Genomic DNA, 20,338 nt, shown 5'->3' on the forward strand with positions numbered 1-20,338 from the left:
CCTTAAAAAAAAAAAAAAAAGCTACATGAACTGAACATGCCATGTTTCAATCTGGCCCCAGTGGCTTTTTCTCCGAAAGCAAAACGTGTGTCTTTTACACCAGGGCTTTCTCCCCACCCCAGGGGGTGTCTTCCATTCTTTTGTGGCTCAGTTTAAGGCGAAAAGGGCTCCAAACCACTAACTACCCAGAAAAGAGCCCCTTCTTCCACCTCCAAGGAGAATTCCAGATTTAATGCATCTGAAGATAGCGTGCTCTCTTCTGACTTATTGGCCACCATTACGAGGATAACAAAACACCACCTTGGCTTCAAGATCCTGGGTAGAGGCTCGCGGTCTTTTGCAACCATCTTTGGCGAGGCCTTGCTTCCTTCCACTCGAGTAAGTTGCGGCTTGGGGCCATGAAAAGGACTGGGTGAGAGCCTGCAATGCCGCTGGAAAAAGCAGCAGGCCCTCAGCACCACCATCACCACCACCCCGCTCTCCGGGGCGAAGCCGCGATGCGGCGGCCGCATATGGGCGAGACTTGGCAGGTCCGCGCGGCTCGCCTTCCCTCCGCCGAGTCGGCACCGGCCGAGCGTCCGCGCCCGCGGGCTGCGGGGCTTCGCGTCTCGCCTCCTTCTCCCCGATCCTCCCTTCCCCCACCGGCCGCCCCCTCCCCCTCTCCCGCGCTCCCTTTTGTTCGCTCGCCGCTCGGGCCGAGCCGCCGGTGTCGCCGCCGCCGCCCGGGCCCGCACCCCGATCGTAGGCCCCGGCGTGGCGGGCCGCCGCCGCCGCCGCCGCCGCCGCCGTGCGGCCTAGAGCGCGGCGCCCGGGGAGGCGCGGGGCCCGGGCCGGGCGCACCGCAAGGCCGCGGCGGCGGCGGCGGCGGCGGCGGCGGCGGCAGCGGGGCGGCCCGGGCGGCGCCGGCGGCGGCATCGGCAGCATCGGCGGCGGCACCGCCGGCGAGGCCCCTTCGCCGCACACGCACACCCCGACCCCGGCAGCGGGAATGCGGCTGACACGCCCGTAACATGGAAGCCGCCGCCGCCGCCGCCGCCGCCGCCGCTACGACGACAGCAGCAGCAGCAGCTACAGCAGCCGCCGGCGGCGCCGCGCTGAACAAAGGTCATCCGAGCTGCGGCCCAGACGCCCGGGCTTGACCGCTGCGAAGGCCAACCCCGGGCAGGGGGTGGGTGTGCGCCCGGGGCGCGGGGGGCGGCGAGGGGGCGGCCGGGCCGAGTGAGGGGTGCAGGGCCGCGGAGGAAGCGGCGCGGGCGGGCTCCGGCGAGGGGCGGGGGCGCGGGCCCCTCGTGCCCGGCCCTGCGGTCGGGGCCGGCGCGTGAGGCTCCGGCCCCTGGGCCTGACGGCCGCGGCCTGTCCCACCCAGGCCTTGGGGACGGCCGGCCTTCGCGGCCCGCCGGCCTCCTTGGGGGGGCCGAGGACCAGCCGGTCTGGCTAGGCCCCGCAGGTTCCGAGAGGGGGGCCACGTGAGCGCCGCCGCTCGCCTCCTCCCCCCTCCGGCGCTGGCGCTGCGCAGCGGATTTTTTAAAAGGCCTCTGTGCCCCTCTGTCCCACTGGCCCCGAGTCCGCCCCCCGCCTCCACCCCGGGCAGCCCTAGACTTCTTGCCCGAGGTGAAGGGATTTGGACTACTCCCCCCAGGTGCTTGAAAGAAGAGAAGGTCGGAGGAGGAGGAGGAGGAGACTGGGGGGCTGCTGGTGGTGGTGACAGGGCTGCGAGAGAGAGGAGAGGAACGGGAGGAGGGGGCTGGGTGGGGGGGTGACAGGCAGAGAGGAGCCTGGTCAACGAGCCCGCAGCACTCTGCTAGGAGGCCGAGGCCGGCCCCTGCCGCCGACGCAGCCAGGGTGAGCAGACACACATAGATCGCTTTCCTGGGGGCTCTTTGTCAGCCACCAACCCAGAGCACACACACTGACACACACGTACACAAAGATCTGAGCCAGGTTGTGGGAGGTAAGTGGGGGAAGGAGAAGGAGGGGCAGCAGTGTCTGCGGTGGGCTTTGGGGTGGACGGGAGGGGGGATGGGCCCGAGGGGCTCTGGGGTGCTCGTGAGGGGAGCCTTTCCAGGGCTGTGTGCTCGTGCGGCGGTGGAGGGGACCCACGATGACCTTCCCGTCCTCACCAAGACCTAAGAGGGAGCAGCCACCCCCAGGGAGATCCTCCCTGTGCTGATGATTTTCAGGGACTTGTTGGCAACTCAGCGAGGGTTGCCATAGCTTTTTTATGTAGGGTGACCAGAACCGGTTGAAACTGGTTTGAGGCAGATCAGCTCCTGAGCACAATGCAGTCACTGAGCTACTACAGTGGGATAGCAGCTTCCTCCCTTCATGGCAGCCAAAAGCAGAGGAGCTTGCAGGAAGGGACCATCCCAACACAGTATGTGAATGCACACTTAGACACCACACAGCACTGGTACGTGACTAATGGAGCCCTAGAAGATTCTGTGTAGAGAAGATGGGGAAAAATGTGCAGGTTTGCAAGGTCTGAGATTACTTGGGCTTTTCCTGCCTTTTTCTTTTGCTTAAGGGATGGACAAGGAGCTGAGATTTATGACCCTTATTAAAGAAAAAAATGTGCCTTGCTAGGGTGGGGACACTTGGTTTCTGCAGTCTCTCTCTCTCTCTCTCACTCTCTCTCTCTCTCTCCTTCTCTACGTTTTTAACAAAACAAAACCAAAATGAACTGATGGATTTGTAATGATAGTTTGTTTGTTGCTGGAGAATGCTACTTTGCATGCTTTTTTTCTCTTGCAGGGTATGTTCTGTTTTGTGCTTTTCCTTTTAGAAGCTACTAAAGGGTTTTGGGGATACTTCTGACTATTATGAAGGCCAAAAGGTAACAATATTGTTCTAGGAAATGAGCATAAATGCGTTCCAGTGATGCTGTAAGGCATACATGCTGTCTTTTTTTTCCTTGTAGGCCTGTTGACTGGGGCTGCTTTTAACCCTTTCATATTTGCAGAGAATGCAACCGTGTGACAGTAACTGAACATTGGTCCAAAGTCTTTCCAAAAGGTCAAGGTTCACAAGGTGAGATATGATAATTTTGAGCATGAATTTAAGTATTTATTTGAAGATCTGTTCAGACACAGATTGACAGTGCATTGGTACCCTGGAGATAATATTGGGTGGAGAGTGGAGAAGAAATACTCTTGACGTCAGCCAAGTTTAATGGGATTAGAGTGACTTTATGATAGTGTTGCTATCAAGGCGAAATCAGAATGACTTCATTAAATCGCATGTGGCTGGTCATTTAGAAGAGGCAGGCCTGAAAAACAAGTTTAAGAGAATGGTAGGCGTCAGGGCCTTGTGGGGAATGCACTGTTTTGCATAAGACTAAAGCAGTACACATGTAGCATTTTCCCGATGATTACAGGAAAATGGAAGGACTTTGCCAAATCCAGGCAGCCTAGCCACCTTTTTGGGATTTGAGGAGCCTGAAGGTAGATTTGCCTTTTGTTCATTCATCACCTTTCTTTTTACCTTGCTCTGTGTGTTAACCTGAAAGGCTTTTCACTCCAAGTCAAGTGGTGGAATGGCTTTTATTGATTTGGGCGGGGGTGGGGTGTTGACCGTGAGTTTGCCATTGGATTATTTGTGGCATACGTTTTAATATGGAATACTTAATGCAATGCCAGGAGGAGACTGGGTAGTCTGGCTTCCTCTGTGCAAAGATGCCTGTTAACTCAGAGCTTTACAGCAGTGGATGGTAGAAAATGTCCAGTGCCTTAAAGGATGACAGTTTGACTTGAGCTGGCATTTTTATGCATTCTCCAAAACCAAAAGAGGTTTTAGAGGAGAAGAGAGAAGCAGCAGTGATCAGTGGTAGCAAAGTAAAGAACAAAGGCAGTGAGACCTCACAGGGGAATACGAAACATTTCGCCTTGGGGTTCCTCGTGAAAAGAGCTGCAACTTCCCCAAACAGGAAACCAGCAGTTCCAGAATCAAATCCAAGATGATCGCAACAACGGATAGAACTAGTTCTGTCTTCTGGTTTGGTAAAAGTACAGTCAAGAGGAGCCCATAGAAGACACGATTGAAAACAAATTTCTCCCCTACTCTGTGGAGGGTATTTTGTTCCTCTTTGCATTCAGCAGAACAGTCTTTTCAGAAGTGCCGAGGGTCTTAGAATGGGTTGTGTGCTGGCAGTTGGGCAGAATATCTGCAGTGAAGGGTGTCAAGTATGCAAGGGTTTTATTGTTGAAATTTTTTTCATATGATTTCAGAGCATCCGGCGTGTGGTAAAACTGGCAAAAGAGAAACAACAGGGCATGGTTAGCTCAGAATACTTTGTGCGGTATTTAATAGAGATAAATGTAATCTCGGACTGAGAGGCCAGTAAATAGCTCATGTGATGGAACAAAATTCTTGACAAATCACTGTGCGAAAATTGGTTTTCAATTCTACAACATTTTTGACTGCCAGAGGTTCTGTGTCTGAATGTGGCAGAAATCTGCTTGCAAAGCATATCCCAATCCACGTTGCATGATATGCTGTTCCTGCTTTTCTGGTGCCAACTAAAACTCAGATGGCTAATGTGATAAACCTTAATTAGCTTAATACTACAATAAGCTGTTTTATAATTGAGTCCTTCACTCCTATCTTTAGAAAGTCAGTGATTTTTATTTAACTTTGACAGCTAACCCCCTGCAGTGACTTGTTTCTTGATAGGATGTTTAAAAGCCCTTTTTGTGAGGCGTGGCGTGTCCCAGAACATTCTGGTTTACTCTCTGTGGTTTTTAGATTTGTTACTCCCCCTCCCCCCAGAAGGCGCCTGGAAAATAGCATTTGCTTTGCACGCAGGCCCGTCTTTCCACTTTCCAGCTGCAAAGAGCTGTTGCAGGTCGGAGAGCTGGTTCTCCAGGGCTGCAATCAGGAGCCCATCTTGGCTGGAGGTTTGTCTCAGGTGGCGATCTCATGCTGGGCTCTGAGGATGTGGCAGGCCCAGGTCTCCCGGAGAGGAACAGAGTTTTCTGGGCTCGGGAATGTGAGTGCGGAGAAGCCGCAGTATCCTCTTGCCCAGAAGAGCCAGGTGGGAGTAGGGTGGCACCCACCCTTGGCGCCGGGGCCGCTCCAGGAGCCCGGAGCCCGGAGCCCAGCGCCTGCTCGGGATTGCCTGGGGCAGTCTCCAAGGACGACAGGCGGGCCATCCCCTCTGGAGGAAGAATGTGTGGGTTTGGCTGAGGAGGGTCCACTGGAAAGAAAGAGTCACTGGGTGGTGAACCTTTGCTTGTTTTTATCATTTGCCTACTTAGCATCACTTTTTCCATGTTAAAGAACGTTGGATCCAGGGTTTTTAGAACTCTCAGCCTCCTGGTTTAGGAGAACTCTTGCTCGCTCTCTCTCTCTCTCTCTCTTTTGCTGTCTTTTCTCACAAAGAGATTCCCCACCCACCTCCCACCTTGACTCCTTTCTAAAGGAGGGTCTAGGAATGCTGCAGCCAACACGTGGATGGAATTTTCTGCTGATACCTTTGACTAGGATGAGTTAGAACTTCAGGATTTGTAGTCTCCCCCCGCCTGTATTTCTTCCCTTGAAATGCTTTCTTGGGCTGTGCTGTGGGGTACCGTCTGTCTCCTGTTGGTTTTGAATAACCTTTCCCATATCCTTGGTGGAACTCCATTTAGCTGTTCACAGCTGGAGTGGAGGTTGCCCTCCTGTGGAACCTCGCAAAGGTTGCCAGCACGGGGAGCGGGGGAAAGACTTGGGGTTGCCCCCCACCCCGTCCCCCTAACATTTCTTCCTCATCAATGCAATACAGTAGCAACAAAATAATAACAACAGCCACTGCTTAACGTCAAGGAAATCCACACCTTTGTGTTAATTATACAGGCAGTACCTCAGAGATACTGTGGGTCTGGGTTCCAGACCACCACAAGAAAGTGATTATCGCAATAAAGCAAGTCACTTGAATTTTTTGGTTTCTTGGTACATATAAAAGTTATGTTTACACTATACTGTAATAAGTGTGCAGTAGCATATCTAGAAAAACAATGTACGTATCTTTATTAAAAAATACTTTATTGCTGAAAAAAATGTTAACTATCACCTGACAATGCACAGTTGCCACAGACCTTCAATTTGTAAAAAAAAGCACAGTATCTCTGAAGTGCAGTAAAGCAAAGCGCAAAGGAGGTATGCCTGTATTTGGCGTATAATCTTTAACTATGTCATGGTTAAATAATTAACTTTTTTTTACTTTTAAATTTACATACAGTAAAACCCACGGTTTTATGGGTTTTGACAAGCGTGTAGTGCTGTGTACGCGCCACCACTACCCATAGGGAGTAGTTCCCTTGCCTGAAAAACTTTCCTCCTGCTGTCCCTTTGTAGTCAGACTCTTCTCTCCACTCCAACCACCCCCCCCACCCCCCCCACCCCCCCCACCCCCCCCCCCCCCGCCACCGGCAGCCAGCGATTTGTTCTGTCCTTATATTTGGTCTTTTCCAGAATGCCATACAAATGGCTTCTTTGACTTACAAAGTGCATTTGAAAGGCATCCATATTGTTTTCTGTATCCATACCTGGTTCTTTTTTTTATTGCCGAGTTGTGTAGACCACTCTATGGATGTACCACGGTTTGTTTCTCTGTTCTCCCGTTGAAAGACATTAGGGTTATTTCCAGTTTTTGGTGATTGGGAATAAAGCTGCTCTAAACATTTGCATACAGGTTTTTGTCTGAACATAAGTTTTTGGTAAGGACTTAGGAGTGGGATGGCTGGGTCATATGGTAAGTAGATAAGAATTAGAAGTTAGAATGAAAGTAAATTCAGCTGGTCATAGCTCACAAAAAAGATCTAGCCTTGTCAGCTGCAGTTAAGACTTCCCAAGTAAATTTCTCATAGCAAATGTTATCTGAAGACACATGAGAGATGTTCATGATAATAGACCACTCACTAACGGGATGACAGGCTTTATAACCCAGAACTAATCGGAATTAGCCGAAAGTGGAAACAAGAACCTGCAAGTGGTAAAATATCCTTTATTTCCTTCAGCAGTTATTCCTAATCTCCTCAGAAGCATTTGGCAGTTTAATTTTCACATTTGTCTTCAGGTTCCATAAAACACCAACCAATAATAGAATGGAAATTTTGGAAAGGGGTACGAAAGATCTCTGTTGAAATCTTAGCTGCAGAAAGAACTTATCATTAATGATAATTTGTGTGATTTATTGACTGTCAAAATATTGGTGTTATTTTAATATTTGAAGTTATTCAGCTTTTGTGTCTTTTAAAGAAGTGAAAGTATTTAAGCAATATCAAAGCAATGAAATTAGGGAGATTTTGGAAGCAGATTGGTTTTTTTTTAGAGGATAAAATAGCGTTCAGGATCAGGAAGAACAAGTAGACAGAGGTTATGGTGATGTGTAGAGGGAGGGAGGGAAGCCCGGGAAGTGGGAATCATTGTTAATTTGGGGATTATTCATCCATTTAGCAGATACTGCGTGTTTACTAAGCACCGGACATTGTGCTAGGCACTGGGAGGACCGAGGGAGAAGGAATCCGGAGAGGAAAACCTAGTGGGAAGTAGCCTACAGATGCTATGACAGGAATGTGAATAGGCCACCTAGTGCCAAGCGTGGAGGGAGGAGCCCTGCAAGAGGTGGCTGCTGAGCCAGACCGAGGAAAACCAGTAAGAACCTGTAAGGCAGGCAGAGACTTGGGGGGAGAGCGTGAGAGCCCGACGGAGCAGCGCGTGGACAGGCCCTGGGAGAGCTTGGTGCCGCAGGTGGGGGTGGGAGAGTGCGGTGGGCAGGGGAGAGCAGGAGGAAGCCACGAGGCTGACAAGGGCCAGGCTTCTGAAGGTCGTTTTATATCGTCCATTCCAGCGTGGGCTTCCCTGTGTAGACAGCAGAGGCAGAAAGACGTTTAATGACAGAGGTCCTGGGCCAGCACCACGAGGATGGAATGAGGACTTTTCATGCTGGAGGCAGGGAGGTCTGAGGGGAGGCCCCACCCCAGCAGTGCAGGAGAGAGGAGGAGGGCTCCGTCGGAGGCGTTGGCGTGGGGAGGGAGTGGTAGGTGGTGACTGCGTCAGGGGCAGGTGTGTGTGTGTGTGCTGGTCCCCGATTAGAATGCGGCACGATGGAGGGGGCGGAGCAGAGGATGGTCTCTGAGGTTACTTGCCACGGGTTACTCCTGTCTCTCAGATTCTGAATTCAGGAGGCAGAAATGATTTGAGAGGTGGAGGTGTTGATACAGTGAGTTCAAGTTTGGGTTGTGTTGCCCATGGGGTGTCCTTTGCCTCCCAGGTCTGTTTGAGCTGGAGGTCTAGACTGGCAGCAACTAATATAGAACAGAGATGATAGAAGAAAGGTATGAAAAGGTTTGAGTTCGGGCTCCCATAAGATAATGGTTTATATAGTAAAAAGCATAAACGAAGGGGAGGTAGGGGCTGAAGAACTTGAGATGCATGTTTCAGAAAGTTGGAGGGCAGAACATTTCCAGAAAGGCAGACCACGTGTTAGTAGCTGACACCTGCAGACAGCACAGTCCGTTGTGGTGGCCTTTCCATGCATTTAATACCAAGACGATGAGGTGAGCTGTGTGCTATGATCCCCATGGTGCAGGTTGGGAAACTCAGGCCAAGATCCTGGCCAAGGTCTGCCAGCTCAGAAGTGGTGGTGGACACCTAGAGGGGTGGGATAGGGATGGTGGGAGGGAGATGCAAGAGGGAAGGGATATGGGGATATATGTATGTGTATAGCTGATTCACTTTGTTATACAGCAGAAACTAACACACTATTGTAAAGCAATTCCAATAAAGATGTTAAAAAAAAGAAATGGTGGTGGAGGCAGAATTTGAAGCCTGTCCCTTGTCACTGGGCTCTTCTGCCTTGGGGACAAGGGGAAACCATGGAAGGTGCTTGGGGGGAGGAGCCTAGAGAGACACAGGTAGGGGGTTAACAGCGAAGGCACCAAAGACGCTTGCGTTGGGAGTGGCCTTTAAGGACGGTGGAGGTGAGCGTGTGTCATGGAGAAGCTGGAGGCACAGTAGCTGGCCTTTGTAATTAGGCAGGTTTTCCTGACTTTAGCCCTCACGGAGAGGGGAGAATCTGTATCTACACCAACGACGGACAGTGCTAGGAATAACCTGTTGGAAAGACTTAATTGTTTTTTTCTGGGTACTAGGGTGAGGTACAAATTGGGAGAAGGAACAAAGAGGTGTTTTTGTTTTATTTATTCTTTGAAAAGGATAAGAAAATCAAAGGAAACTGAAAGTGGTGTTGTGAAAAATCTTTTGTTCTAACACAGAAACACAGTTTAAAGAATTCTTTGAATCATCTGCTACAGACAGGAAGTTCTAAATTCTGCCTGTTTTAGAATGAGGGGGGGAGAGCAAATTCTACTTAATCTAAATCTGGAGCCTGAAATAAGTAATTTTTAGATGAACTCAGAGTGGCCTTCTTAGCTATCCCAAGTATTCCCAACCAAGTATCCTCTAGTTGATGGTCATTAGGACCCCCAAATGCAGGTTTTGTTTTCAGTCAGATATTACTACAACTGTACATAATTAGAGATTCCGAGCATCTTGAAGGATTCATAGAGACCTAAAGGTAAAGTCAAGGTGGTGTGGTTCTTGAATGTCTTCTCAAGTCAGCCTTACCTTTTAGGGAGCCAAACTCCTGCTGACTCATGGGTCTGGTAATGGGTATTGATTTTGATAATTTTCTTCTGTGAGGAATAAATTCTTTAGGTATCTGAGCAGTAAGAATTTTTGAAAAACTTCTAGGTTAGAAAATTTCCAGCTCTGTGTTTAAAAAAAAAAAAAATCACAAAGCTGGAAATACATTAAATATTTATGGTTACCTCCTTATTTTCTACAGTGAGCCCAAATTGGTGGTAGTGCCGGCCGGGGCTGGGGGGTGGTGGTTCAGAAGGTAGTTAATTTTTTTTTTTTTTTTTAAACATCTTTATTGAAGTATAATTGCTTTACAATGGTGTGTTAGTTTCTGCTTTATAACAAAGTGAATCAGTTATACATATACATATGTTCCCATATCTCTTCCCTCTTGCATCTCCCTCCCTCCCTCCCCCCCTCCCTATCCCACCCCTCTAGGTGGTCACAAAGCACCGAGCTGATCTCCCTGTGCTATGCGGCTGCTTCCCACTAGCTATCTATTTTACATTTGGTAGTGTATATATGTCCATGACACTCTCTCATCCTGTCACATCTCACCCCTCCCCCTCCCCATATCCTCAAGTCCATTCTCTAGTAGGTCTGTGTCTTTATTCCCGTCTTGCCACTAGGTTCTTCATGACCTTTTTTTTCCCCCTTAGATTCCATATATATGTGTTAGCATACTGTATTTGTTTTTCTCTTTCTGACTTACTTCACTCTGTATGACAGACTCTAAGGTAGTTAATATTAATCTCACATTTGGAACTAGAACCCAGCACTCTAGACCTCCTGGTCTAAGACTGTTGCCATCATTACTTTCTCTTTGCCTTCCAAAATTTCCCATATGTGTTTTGATGGTATATATAGGCCAGCTCATACCTACAGTCCTCACATCATGTGAACCTGAGAGCTTGAATTATTCAAATGAAGCCCTCATATAGGTACTCATTGATAAGCTGGTTCTTAGCAGTTTTGCTGATTTCACATAGCAAGAGTGGAGAAGGTAGTTTGAGGTCTCTAGCTTGAGAATTGATTATGGCTAGTGTTCTACTTAAATCTGGGTGGTAAGGCCATGGAGATTTTCAGTTGCCTTTGGCCAGCTCTCAGTGATACCTGTCTGCCCAGCCTTCAATGATATAAACCTGTGTTCTGCCACCGGCTAGCTGTGAGACCTCAAGCAAGTTACTTAAATTCTAATCCATACTTTTCTTGAGGGTTGTTTTGAAGATTAAATGCATATGAAGTGCTTAGGGAAGTGGCTGGTGCGTGGTGAGACCTCCCTAAAATCTTAGCTATAGTGTTCCTGAGGCTTCCTGTTATAGGGTAAGGGCCTTAGCCCTGACATTATCTTTTCTGTCTTGGAAGGTGGTGTTTCTCCTGTTCTTTTACCTCCTTTATCAGTAGTGATTTTTGTTTTTGGAGGGTGGGGCATGAAAACATACACAGTAAGTGTCTCCTGCCTTGTCTGTAGGTTTTCAGTTACAGCTGCCCTATATCTGGTGAAAGTGGGTGAAATCTAGGCAAGAGTACTTGTTCCTACTTGGCTGTACTTCCTTTTGTAGCTGGAAAATCTTGGACAAATTTTGTAGTTGTAATCTTACAACTGTCTTTGCTCCCAGAAAAATTCAGCCCAGTTGGCGAGTGGCTAGAGTCTGGGTTGTCTGTCTACTGGTGTAATTTATGTCAACCAGAGTTTAAAAACAAGCAAAATTTGATCGTGAATATATGGCAGGTAGCTCAAGCCTCTGTTCGTCCCTTTCCTGCCCATGTTCGCTTGCAGGGACCAGATAGTCGTGTCTTGTACACTGGGATTTGGAGGTGATGGAAGACTGAGTGGAGAAGGGATCTCGGGGACCTTTCCGTCTAGGACTGCCCTGTCCAGTGTGGCAGGCACCAGCCACACATGGCTTTTGAGCACTTGTAATGTGGCTAGTCCTAATTGAGATGGGCTGTAAGCATAAAATATACACCAGGTTTTGAAGACCTGTACAAAAAAAGAATGTAAAATATCTCATTAATAGTTGTTTAATATTGGTTATATGTTGAAAGGACATTTTGGTTGAATAAAATTTATTATTAAAACTTATTTCACAACATTCCGCCCCTTCTTTTAAAAATAGTAATAGAAAATTTAAAACTATATATTTGGTTTTCATTCTATTTCTGTCGGACAGTGCTGGTCTGGATTGTTGGATGGACAACTAAATAAATTTAACAGTGAAACTCCTCTGGTGCCCTGCAGTATTCATATTTATTGATGTTGAGTCCCTCTTTTTGGTTGAAAAAGATAGTGTAAGAACTACGTTAGGGTCTCCTTGTTAGAGAAACTCATTCTCCCCTAGTCTGGGCTCCCTTTCTCTCCCAGATATTCCTAATTCATCCCTGGGTTATGGGGTTTAAACATCCGTGCCGGGTTGGTGTCTGCTTCTGAATGGAAAGGGAACTAGCATTTACTGCAAGTTTACTGTGTGCTAGATGCTTTATGCTGACTGTCCCCTGAAAGGTAGAATATCCCCAGTGAGACTTAAGAGAGGTTAAGTGACCAAAGATGGCACCACTAGTGAGAGACTGAGCCTAGACTTGGACCAGGGTCTGGCTGGCTCTGGAGTTCTTCCCTGCTTCATGCTGCCTTTCCCTACCTGCCGCTGCTGTCCTGTACCTGCGGCCCACAGTCCCGTGTCCCTCCTGGGTGCCCTTGTTGTCCAGATGGGACTTCTCACACTTTAATTTGCATACAGATCACCTGGGGGTCTTGTTAAAAAAATGCAGATAATGATTCAATAGGACTGGTATCGGCCCAAGATTCTGCATTTCTGACGAGCTCCCAGGTGACGGTGATCTGCTGGCCCATGGACCACACTGAGTAGCAGGGTCTCCACTGTTTCCCTTTGTTTCAGACCTGCTGCCTCTGCTTCCAGAGTGATCTGATTCTCCAAGCCTTGCCTGACTATGGGAACTCACCCTCGCTTTGCATGTGATGCCAGTGAGTGCAGCTGGGGTCAGCCCTGGTTTTCAGCCATGGACGCCCAGTCTGGCATGAACACTGATTTCTGGGTACACGGGGTCTGACTGGATCCTCAGTTTATTCTTGCTCCCACATACCTGCGTTACTCCAGCTTTATTACCTTGAGCCCTTGGCATCTGTAGTCTGATGAGACAGAAGGTGATTTTAATATTGAGATGAGATCCAGGAGATACACGACAGGGGTACTACCCATTTCAAGTCATTGTGATGAAGACTCTCAGGCCTTAAATCAGCACGTAAGAGTGACTGTGCCATGTGTGGATCAGGGACTTGGGATCTGATGGGAGGTGAGGACTCAGAGCTGTTAGCTATTTCTGCCTCCATACCTGACAAGGAATTTGGGTGACTTGTGACTTTTTCTTAGAGTGGGAGTCCTAATGAGCCGCCTGCCAGGGCGGTGTTGAAGAATGGCTAATCACCACCACCTGCTTGTCCAGTGCATGATGAAGGCAACCACCCTGGAGCCCTTGGATCCAGATGCCTTGGGAAAGGTCACCCCAGGGCCTGGGCCAAACCAGAAATTGAGTTCTAGGAAGGAGCTTGGTTATGTGTTTGAACGGTAAGAGACTACAAAACTGTAGTTGGTGTGTTTCTAAAATGGGGAATGGACATTGATTAAATTAGTTGTGAGGATAAAATGGTATCTGTTCCATGAGATAGGTTGCCACCCCATCTCTCTACAAGAAAGCCTCCCATTTCACAGAAATCCTAGTTGAGTTTTAGATCTTACTGGACATTTGGACACTGAGAGTTCTATGATACATGGATCCAGCACATTGAATATGATTTATTAATTGTTGGCTAAATCCGTCAGCTCCTTGTTTCGTGCAGAATCCCTGCCTGGGGTGGTGGAGGTATGTGTCTTGGGCCTGTGGGTTTGTCTTCCGTGGTGTCACATTGCCGTGTGGGGAGCAGGGACAAGGCTGGGCATTCAGGACGGGCACGGCCATGGAGACAGCCCTGGAGAAAAGGGTTGGAACCGTGGATGTTAATCTGAGTTGGGGGTGAGTTCAGGATGTAGTGGGGTAGTGAGTCAGAAGGCTTACTGGAGTATGCCAGGAGTCAGCGTAAAAGACCAGGCAGATAGACGTGCAGAGAACATCGGAAGGCAAAGCAAAGATGACTGGTCCCCAGTCCAGTGAGCTAGGAAAGAACCAGGAGTGCACGGCATGCAGAGCGATGGGTGTGTAAGAGTACGGGACCACAGGCATCAGGAGATGTGCATGACCTCTGTGCTCATAGGAGAGCCCCACGGGATGATTGTGGAGCGAGTGAGTGAACAGGTGAGTGAGTGAGGACAGTATGAGATACAGTGCCCATGGTCCCTGGCTAACTGAATCGGAACCAACCTTACGAGATGGCCTTCACTTGGGATGGTGACAACCAAGGACAGCTCAGGCGGCCGAGGTGAGGAGATGGATTGGGAGAAGCAGTAGCTCCTTGTAGACAAGATTCACATGGGAAGGCATTGCAACACTAGATTGTTTGGAGTTTGCTTGACTTTAGAGGACACACGATCAGGACACGGCTGTTTAAACCAACACCATAAGAAAGGGAGCTAACCGTTGGGCCCCAGCTGCTGCCATGAGGACCTGAAACCGGGAGCTCAGACATCATCTTGCTCTAAGATTATTCTGTGCTCTTTTTAGGGCCGCGTGTCCTCAGTTGTCTCTTTGTGCCTCTCCCTTGGTACAGCGGCGTTCTCTTTCCTGAGCACGTGGCTGTCCCACAGCCCCTGTGTCCCCGCGTCCTCGTTGAAGCCGCCGGTGGACGGACATCACCTGTGTTCCTCAGTCTCACTGCCAGTTCTCAAGACCAGAAACCTAATTGGTCCTGGTCTCATCCGCTGTGGCTTGGAGGGCAGGGTTACTACTGACCCTAAACGGGGGACAGTAGTTTCAGAGGAGGTGGCCAGTGGGCTTGTGAAACACCCTGAGGAATGTCTACTACAGTAGGGATCGTAAGGGCAAATGGATGCAGTGTTAGCTATCTTTGGTGTGTGTGGTCCAGGCATTCCCCATTGTATGTACAATGTGATGCTCTCTAGAGAATGTCATCCTAAGAGCAAGATCTGGCGGCTGCCTTTGTTCTCACATTGGCAAACCAGTAAGTAGATGAGTAAAGGCTATGAAAATAAAGAGCTGCTCGTGTTTATTAGCGAAGTTCAGCAAGCTGTAGGCCAAAAGGAGGCAGTGAAGGGGGCCGCCTTTTATAGAATGTGCTCTTGTTCATGTGTGACGGTGACGCTGCGGACCAGCTGTTGGCTTTTCGGTCAGGATGGGTTCTCCTTGGTGTGTCCCGTCTTTCCTCCGCCCTCCTCTCTAGCCTAGAGCACGGGGTCGCTACATGACTCCGCCGTTTAGGGAGTGCAGTCTGTAGCATTGCCATAATTCATTATTGTCAGGAAATAGCTTACCCATAAACGAATGGAATTTGTGTCAGGTTTTAACACTGTTCTCTGATAGGCTCATTTGGCTTCTGAAGGTAGAGGTGGGAGGAAATAGACAAAAAAGGAAACATTGCATGGAAGTAGAGGTTCCAGTAAAGATAAACTTCGGGTGCAGTTTTGAAAAAATAGAGGGATGGTGTTTTTACAAAAAGGGAAAGAAGATCCAAGGAGGGAAATGATGGGAAAGCTTAGCACTTGGCATGAGAAGAAAACATGTGCAGAGGACACTGAGCAGAGTTTTCGCGCTGGGACAGAGATTTTGAGGCAGGAAATGACTCAGAAAACAAGAGTTGCAAGGAAGATAGCTGAAGGGGGACTTGGTCACTTTGGGAAAGTGCAGTGAAGGAAACTGTGTCTCTTTGGAGACACTTTGGATTTCTGAATCATTAGGCCTCACAGCAACCCTGACAAGTGGGTGGCCTTAACCCGTTTTTATGCCCGAGGCACTTGAGGCCCCAAGAATGAACAGATACGCCAGGCTGAGTGGCCAGTCATTGTTGGAGTCGGTGTTCATACCTGCCTCTTTTGGACCTGACGCCTATACCCTTTACATTCTTTAGTATAGTAGCCAAGGTGTACGAGCTCTTTTGAGTGTAGAAATGGAATCTTTTCTCCATTTTGTGTTTACTCAAAAATCACAGAAACAGTATGTTAAGCTTTCAGTATTCGCTCCATAAATGCATAGCACGTGCTGCTTGTCTGAGGAATGCACTGGACTGGGGCACTGGAGGTAGGAAAACTGGCCGAATGGCTGGAGGAATTGTTCAAGCGTAATGTTTAGGGTCTCTTCTGGGTGCGTAGATGTGTATCTGAGGGCTCGCATGGGGGGTGGCGGGGGCTTGATGTGAGTGTATGAATGTTTGGGGCCCCTCATAGGTGTATGTCTGGCAAAATGCAAGTCTGGTTTAGCTGTCCAACGTTCATTTGGGGGAATGATTAAACACATGGTTTAGCACTTGAGTAATAATAATTAGGCTTTGCTAGTTTTGATTTAGATGACTTATAGATTTTTAAAAAAATTTCTTTTCCTCCTAATCTTGGGCGTTAGGGGATTGTTGACTTCTGTTGGAGTTTCAAATTTAACTATAACTTCTTTGGTTACACAGTGCTCTAATTTCAGGTCGTTGAGGATAGGAAAATTGTGTTCTGCCTCTGCTGGCTTCTTAGAAGACCTTGCTGGGCTGCCTTTCTGCAAGAGGCACTTGAGTGAAGGATGCTCATTATTAAATCCAGGTCGTTGTTGAGAATTCTGGTGGCATCTGTGTCCTTATCATCCGCTATTTGAGGGCATCAGAGCTGTGGCTGAATTTCTTCTAGGGCTTTCTCTATGCTAGAATCCTATCACTGGCCTTGTTTTGATGTTTTAATAACTCACATTAATATGTACTTACTATATTCCAGGTACTGTAGACAACACCTACCTGGATTGTTTTATCTAATTCTCACAATAACTGTGGGGTAGATCTTACTATCTCCATTTTCTACTCAAGAAAACAGAAGCTTAAAGAAGTAACTTGCTCAGAATCTTGTAACTTTTAAAGAGCAGAGCCAGGACTTGCTCCAATTTGTCTTATTCCAAAGCCCAGGTTTTAACTACCACAACGTACTGTGGTTTATAGGTGTCATTTCTATAGCTGATCAGTGGGAGGCTCAAATATCTTTGAGGTTCAAAGCCACGGCTTCTGGGTCAACCAGTATTTCTCCTATTGTCAAGATTCAGGAGGTGTGTCTTGTTTGCTGCCTGACACTGATGTGGCTATGGCTATTGAGAGTAGGTGAACATTAAGAGATACCTTGGTCCTCTGATTTTTCTTCCTTTACCGTGAACGTGTGCCTACCTGTGTGCACGTGCATTTGGCAGCACAGATAGCCTCCTCTTGGCAATACTTACAGAACCAGCCAAACACTGTTTTTATAGTCTTTTCTATAGCAGAGTCCCTTTAGAAATACTGCCTTCTTGTTCTTCCTCCATATTTGGAGATTTGTTCTCTTGTTCTTTCCTTAAGTCGTCTTGGGTCGATGCAGAGGTGCCCCTGGAGAGGAAGTACCAAGAAAAACATGGAGGTAGAGTTGTTCAGAAACATGGGCAGGAAGAGTCTCCCTCACACTTGGCTCCAGAACTCCTATTTCCTAATACCGTCTTCCAAGGAGGATAATTGATTAGACCTTGTTTCAAATATGTCCCAAAGATGTCTCGCCCTGAAAGCTTCCAGCATCAGATAAGCTTGGGTAGTGTTCCCAGCCTGGGCATTGGATCCCCACAATGAAGTTTCACCCTAGAAGTTCACATCAACTCTTGCAAGTTCAGAGAAGCCTTAAAAGAAAGGTGTGTGTGGGCTTCCCTGGTGGCGCAGTGGTTGAGAGTCTGCCTGCCAATGCAGGGGACACGGGTTCGAGCCCTGGTCTGGGAGGATCCCACATGCCGCGGAGCAGCTGGGCCCGTGAGCCACAAATACTGAGCCTGCACGCCTGGAGCCTGTGCTCCGCAACAAGAGAAGCCATGATAGTGAGAGTCCCGCGCACCGCGATGAAGAGTGGCCCCCGCTTGCCTCAACTAGAGGAAGCCCTTGTGCAGAAACGAAGACCCAACACAGCCAAAAAAAAAAAAAAAAAATAATAATAATAATTAAAGGTGCTAATAATTAAAAAAAAAAAAAAAGCCAGACCCTTAGCTCTTTAAAAAAAAAAAAAAAAGTGTGTGTGTGGGTGTTTAATCCAGCACTTCCCAAATTCCTAGACTGTAGAATCCCTTCTTTCCCCTTTTTGGTGGAAAATTGAATAGCAGGAGGAGAGTTCTTGGGGGACCATTGTTCCAAGCTGTCGGTTATCTCTGATGAAATTAGTAAAAAATGAGGGAGGGACTTGTGAGAAATAAACAACTTCCTCCTCCTCCTCCTTTTAATATAACATAGCGTTGGACAAAATATGATTAATTCTCTTTCTCTGTGTTTGCCTGTTTTCTGTCTACTCCAGGAAGAGAACTTTAAGTGAGTTTTCTTTTAAAGTCAGCAGCCTGTAGACGTGCTGTGAATGATAAGCTTGGGGGATGCTCTCAGTCCTGTTTTATAGATGAAAGTACTACCTTTCATAAATCCAGAAATGCCTTAAGTGAATTTGGTATCTAGCAAGACTAGGCAATGGCCTCATTTTGGAATTCAGGACCAGTTGTGATAACCCTGCCGGGAGCCCCTTTGTCTACACCCTTCCTCAGCTGGTGGGAGAGGAAGTGGAAGGGTAGCTGGAGTGGTGACGCCACCCTCTCTAGGCTGGGAGGGGGCTCTGGTGTGCATGCCCAGGGGGAGCGGGTTTATCGTGATCTTAGGAGGATTAGGTGTTGGTGGCAGAACAGGTGATAACGGGAATGTCTGTTCATGCAGAGCAGGGCTTTTCACCCTCAGCACTAGTGACATTTGGGGCTGGGTAGTTCTTTGTCTTAGTTCTTTGTCTGGGGGCTGTCTGTGCAGTGTAGGATGTTCAGCAACGTCCCTGGCCTCTACTCAGTACCCCACTGGGTGCCAGTAGCACCCCTCGCCCCGCTCCGAGCTGTGCCGACCAAAAACGTCTCTGGACATTGCGAAATGTCTGTGGTGGTAGAGGAGGGGCAAAATCACCCCCGTTGAGAACCACTGACTCAAAGCCTTGTAGCAAGGACGACACTTCAAAACTGGGGTAGTAAAAATTCCAAAGGAAAGACCTCTGAGGGACGCCAGCAAGCACGTGTGGCTGGACTGTAAAATCCGCAGAGAAGAGCAAGATACCTTCAACTGCTAGTGCCCGCCTCCGTGTTTTCTAATGCTGGAAGTCTCAAAAATGTTTGCAAATAGTTTAGTATTTAAAATAAAAAAGTTGCTGGTAAAATGAATACAAAACAGCAAAAAATAGAGCCGCTGGTTTGATGGGAGCATTTCAGGGACAAAGGCTTCTGTGCAGGATTTAGGATTTTTGTGCAAAAATCTGGAAGGCTTATTCAGGTGACAAAGGAAAATTACTTTGAAGTTCTCCTGTCTGTACTCTCAAAATATCACCTCTAATTTAGAAAATCTATACTTTGCTTCAAGCTAGAATTATAGAGATGCTACTAAAAAGTGTGGCATTTATAAAATGCCAAAGGAGTGCTTCTGAAGCCTTCATGAGTTTTTCTCTTAAACCAGGATCTTTTGTTTTTAGTACTTAAATGGGTCTGTAAGTGATTTCTTAGTTTTGAAATAACTGGAATTCACCAAACACGAAGCATTTTGTATCCAACTAATAGCAAAGAAATTTAGAAATTTTTTTCTTGCTCTCTCATCATTGAAACTGTTTGAATAACCCACTTCAAGCAGAGGCTGTAATGACTTTTTCTGAAGTTTATTAATGGTGACAGATTTAGCCCAGACCCTTTCAGTATTTCTATAAACTCATTGACAAATTAGTGAATTGCCGGCACAGGGGCCCTTTAGTTAAAAGAATGTGGAATATCCAGTGGGAGATAGAGCGCTTGCAAAAGTGCCTTTGACAGAATTGCCAAGGTTGATGATTCTGACTCTCCCCGAGTTCATAGGAAATGTAAACTTTCATCTACTTCCCTGTAGGTAAGAGATTGTGAAAATGCTTAGGTGGGTGAACTTTGAAAACCATCCTGCCCCTGCCTTCCATCCCCTGCCCTTTCTGGATTCAGGTGTCAGATGTTTAGTGTGAAACCTAAGCCTTTTTAGGAACTTTACATATCTATAAATTTTACATATCTATATGTATAAATGTATAAAATGCAGTATGCTTAGTTTACATATCTATCTGTATAAACATGTACAATGCAATATGCTTATTTTTTTCTTTTTGATTTTAATGTAGTGTATATATTGTTTTAGGAACTGATTTTTTCCCCCCCCACTAAATGGTGTATCTTGATCGTTCCATGTCAGTATCTATAATAGCTCTACCTTACTTTTAATAAGTGCATAGCACTCCATTAGAAAGGATGTACCATAAACAATGTGAATGTACTTAACACTGTTGAACTGTACACTTAAAAAATGTTTAAGATGGTAAATTCTATGTTATGTATATTTTACTGCAATTTAAAAAAAAAAAGAATGTACCATAATTGATATAATCATTTCTCTGCTGATGGACATTTACACGTTTTCCAGTGTTTTGCTGTATTACAAATAACTGTGCACCAAACATTTTTATACAGATGCCCCTCACTTTGGAAGATTTTATTTCTCTGGTTTAAAGCTTTGTGCCTGTGCACTAAGATCAATGAC

General features: G+C 47.3%; 1 protein-coding gene across 10 annotated transcripts in view; it reads left to right on the forward strand.

Annotated features, from left to right (window-relative positions):
* The first annotated feature begins 891 nt into the window (after positions 1-891).
* ZNF532 (zinc finger protein 532) overlaps positions 892-20,338 on the forward strand; it is a 107,999-nt gene continuing 88,552 nt past the window's right edge. For 2 of the 10 annotated variants that reach the window (XM_068562792.1, XM_068562789.1), the window contains exons 1-3: positions 892-1,168; positions 2,752-2,833; positions 2,918-3,027. Coding sequence is in view for 1 of the 10 variants with exons in the window: in XM_068562788.1 (XP_068418889.1) it covers positions 13,190-13,202 (13 nt within the window). In the remaining 9 variants the exon portion in view is untranslated. Of the gene's footprint in view, positions 1,169-1,820; positions 1,843-2,044; positions 2,411-2,751; positions 2,834-2,917; positions 3,028-4,871; positions 4,893-13,133; positions 13,203-20,338 lie in introns of those variants that run through there. The other 8 variants (XM_068562791.1, XM_068562790.1, XM_068562794.1 and 5 more) reach the window with 8 other exon arrangements.

The sequence above is a fragment of the Eschrichtius robustus genome, chromosome 14 (genome assembly GCF_028021215.1).
Source record: "Eschrichtius robustus isolate mEscRob2 chromosome 14, mEscRob2.pri, whole genome shotgun sequence".
Classification (NCBI taxonomy): domain Eukaryota; kingdom Metazoa; phylum Chordata; class Mammalia; order Artiodactyla; family Eschrichtiidae; genus Eschrichtius; species Eschrichtius robustus.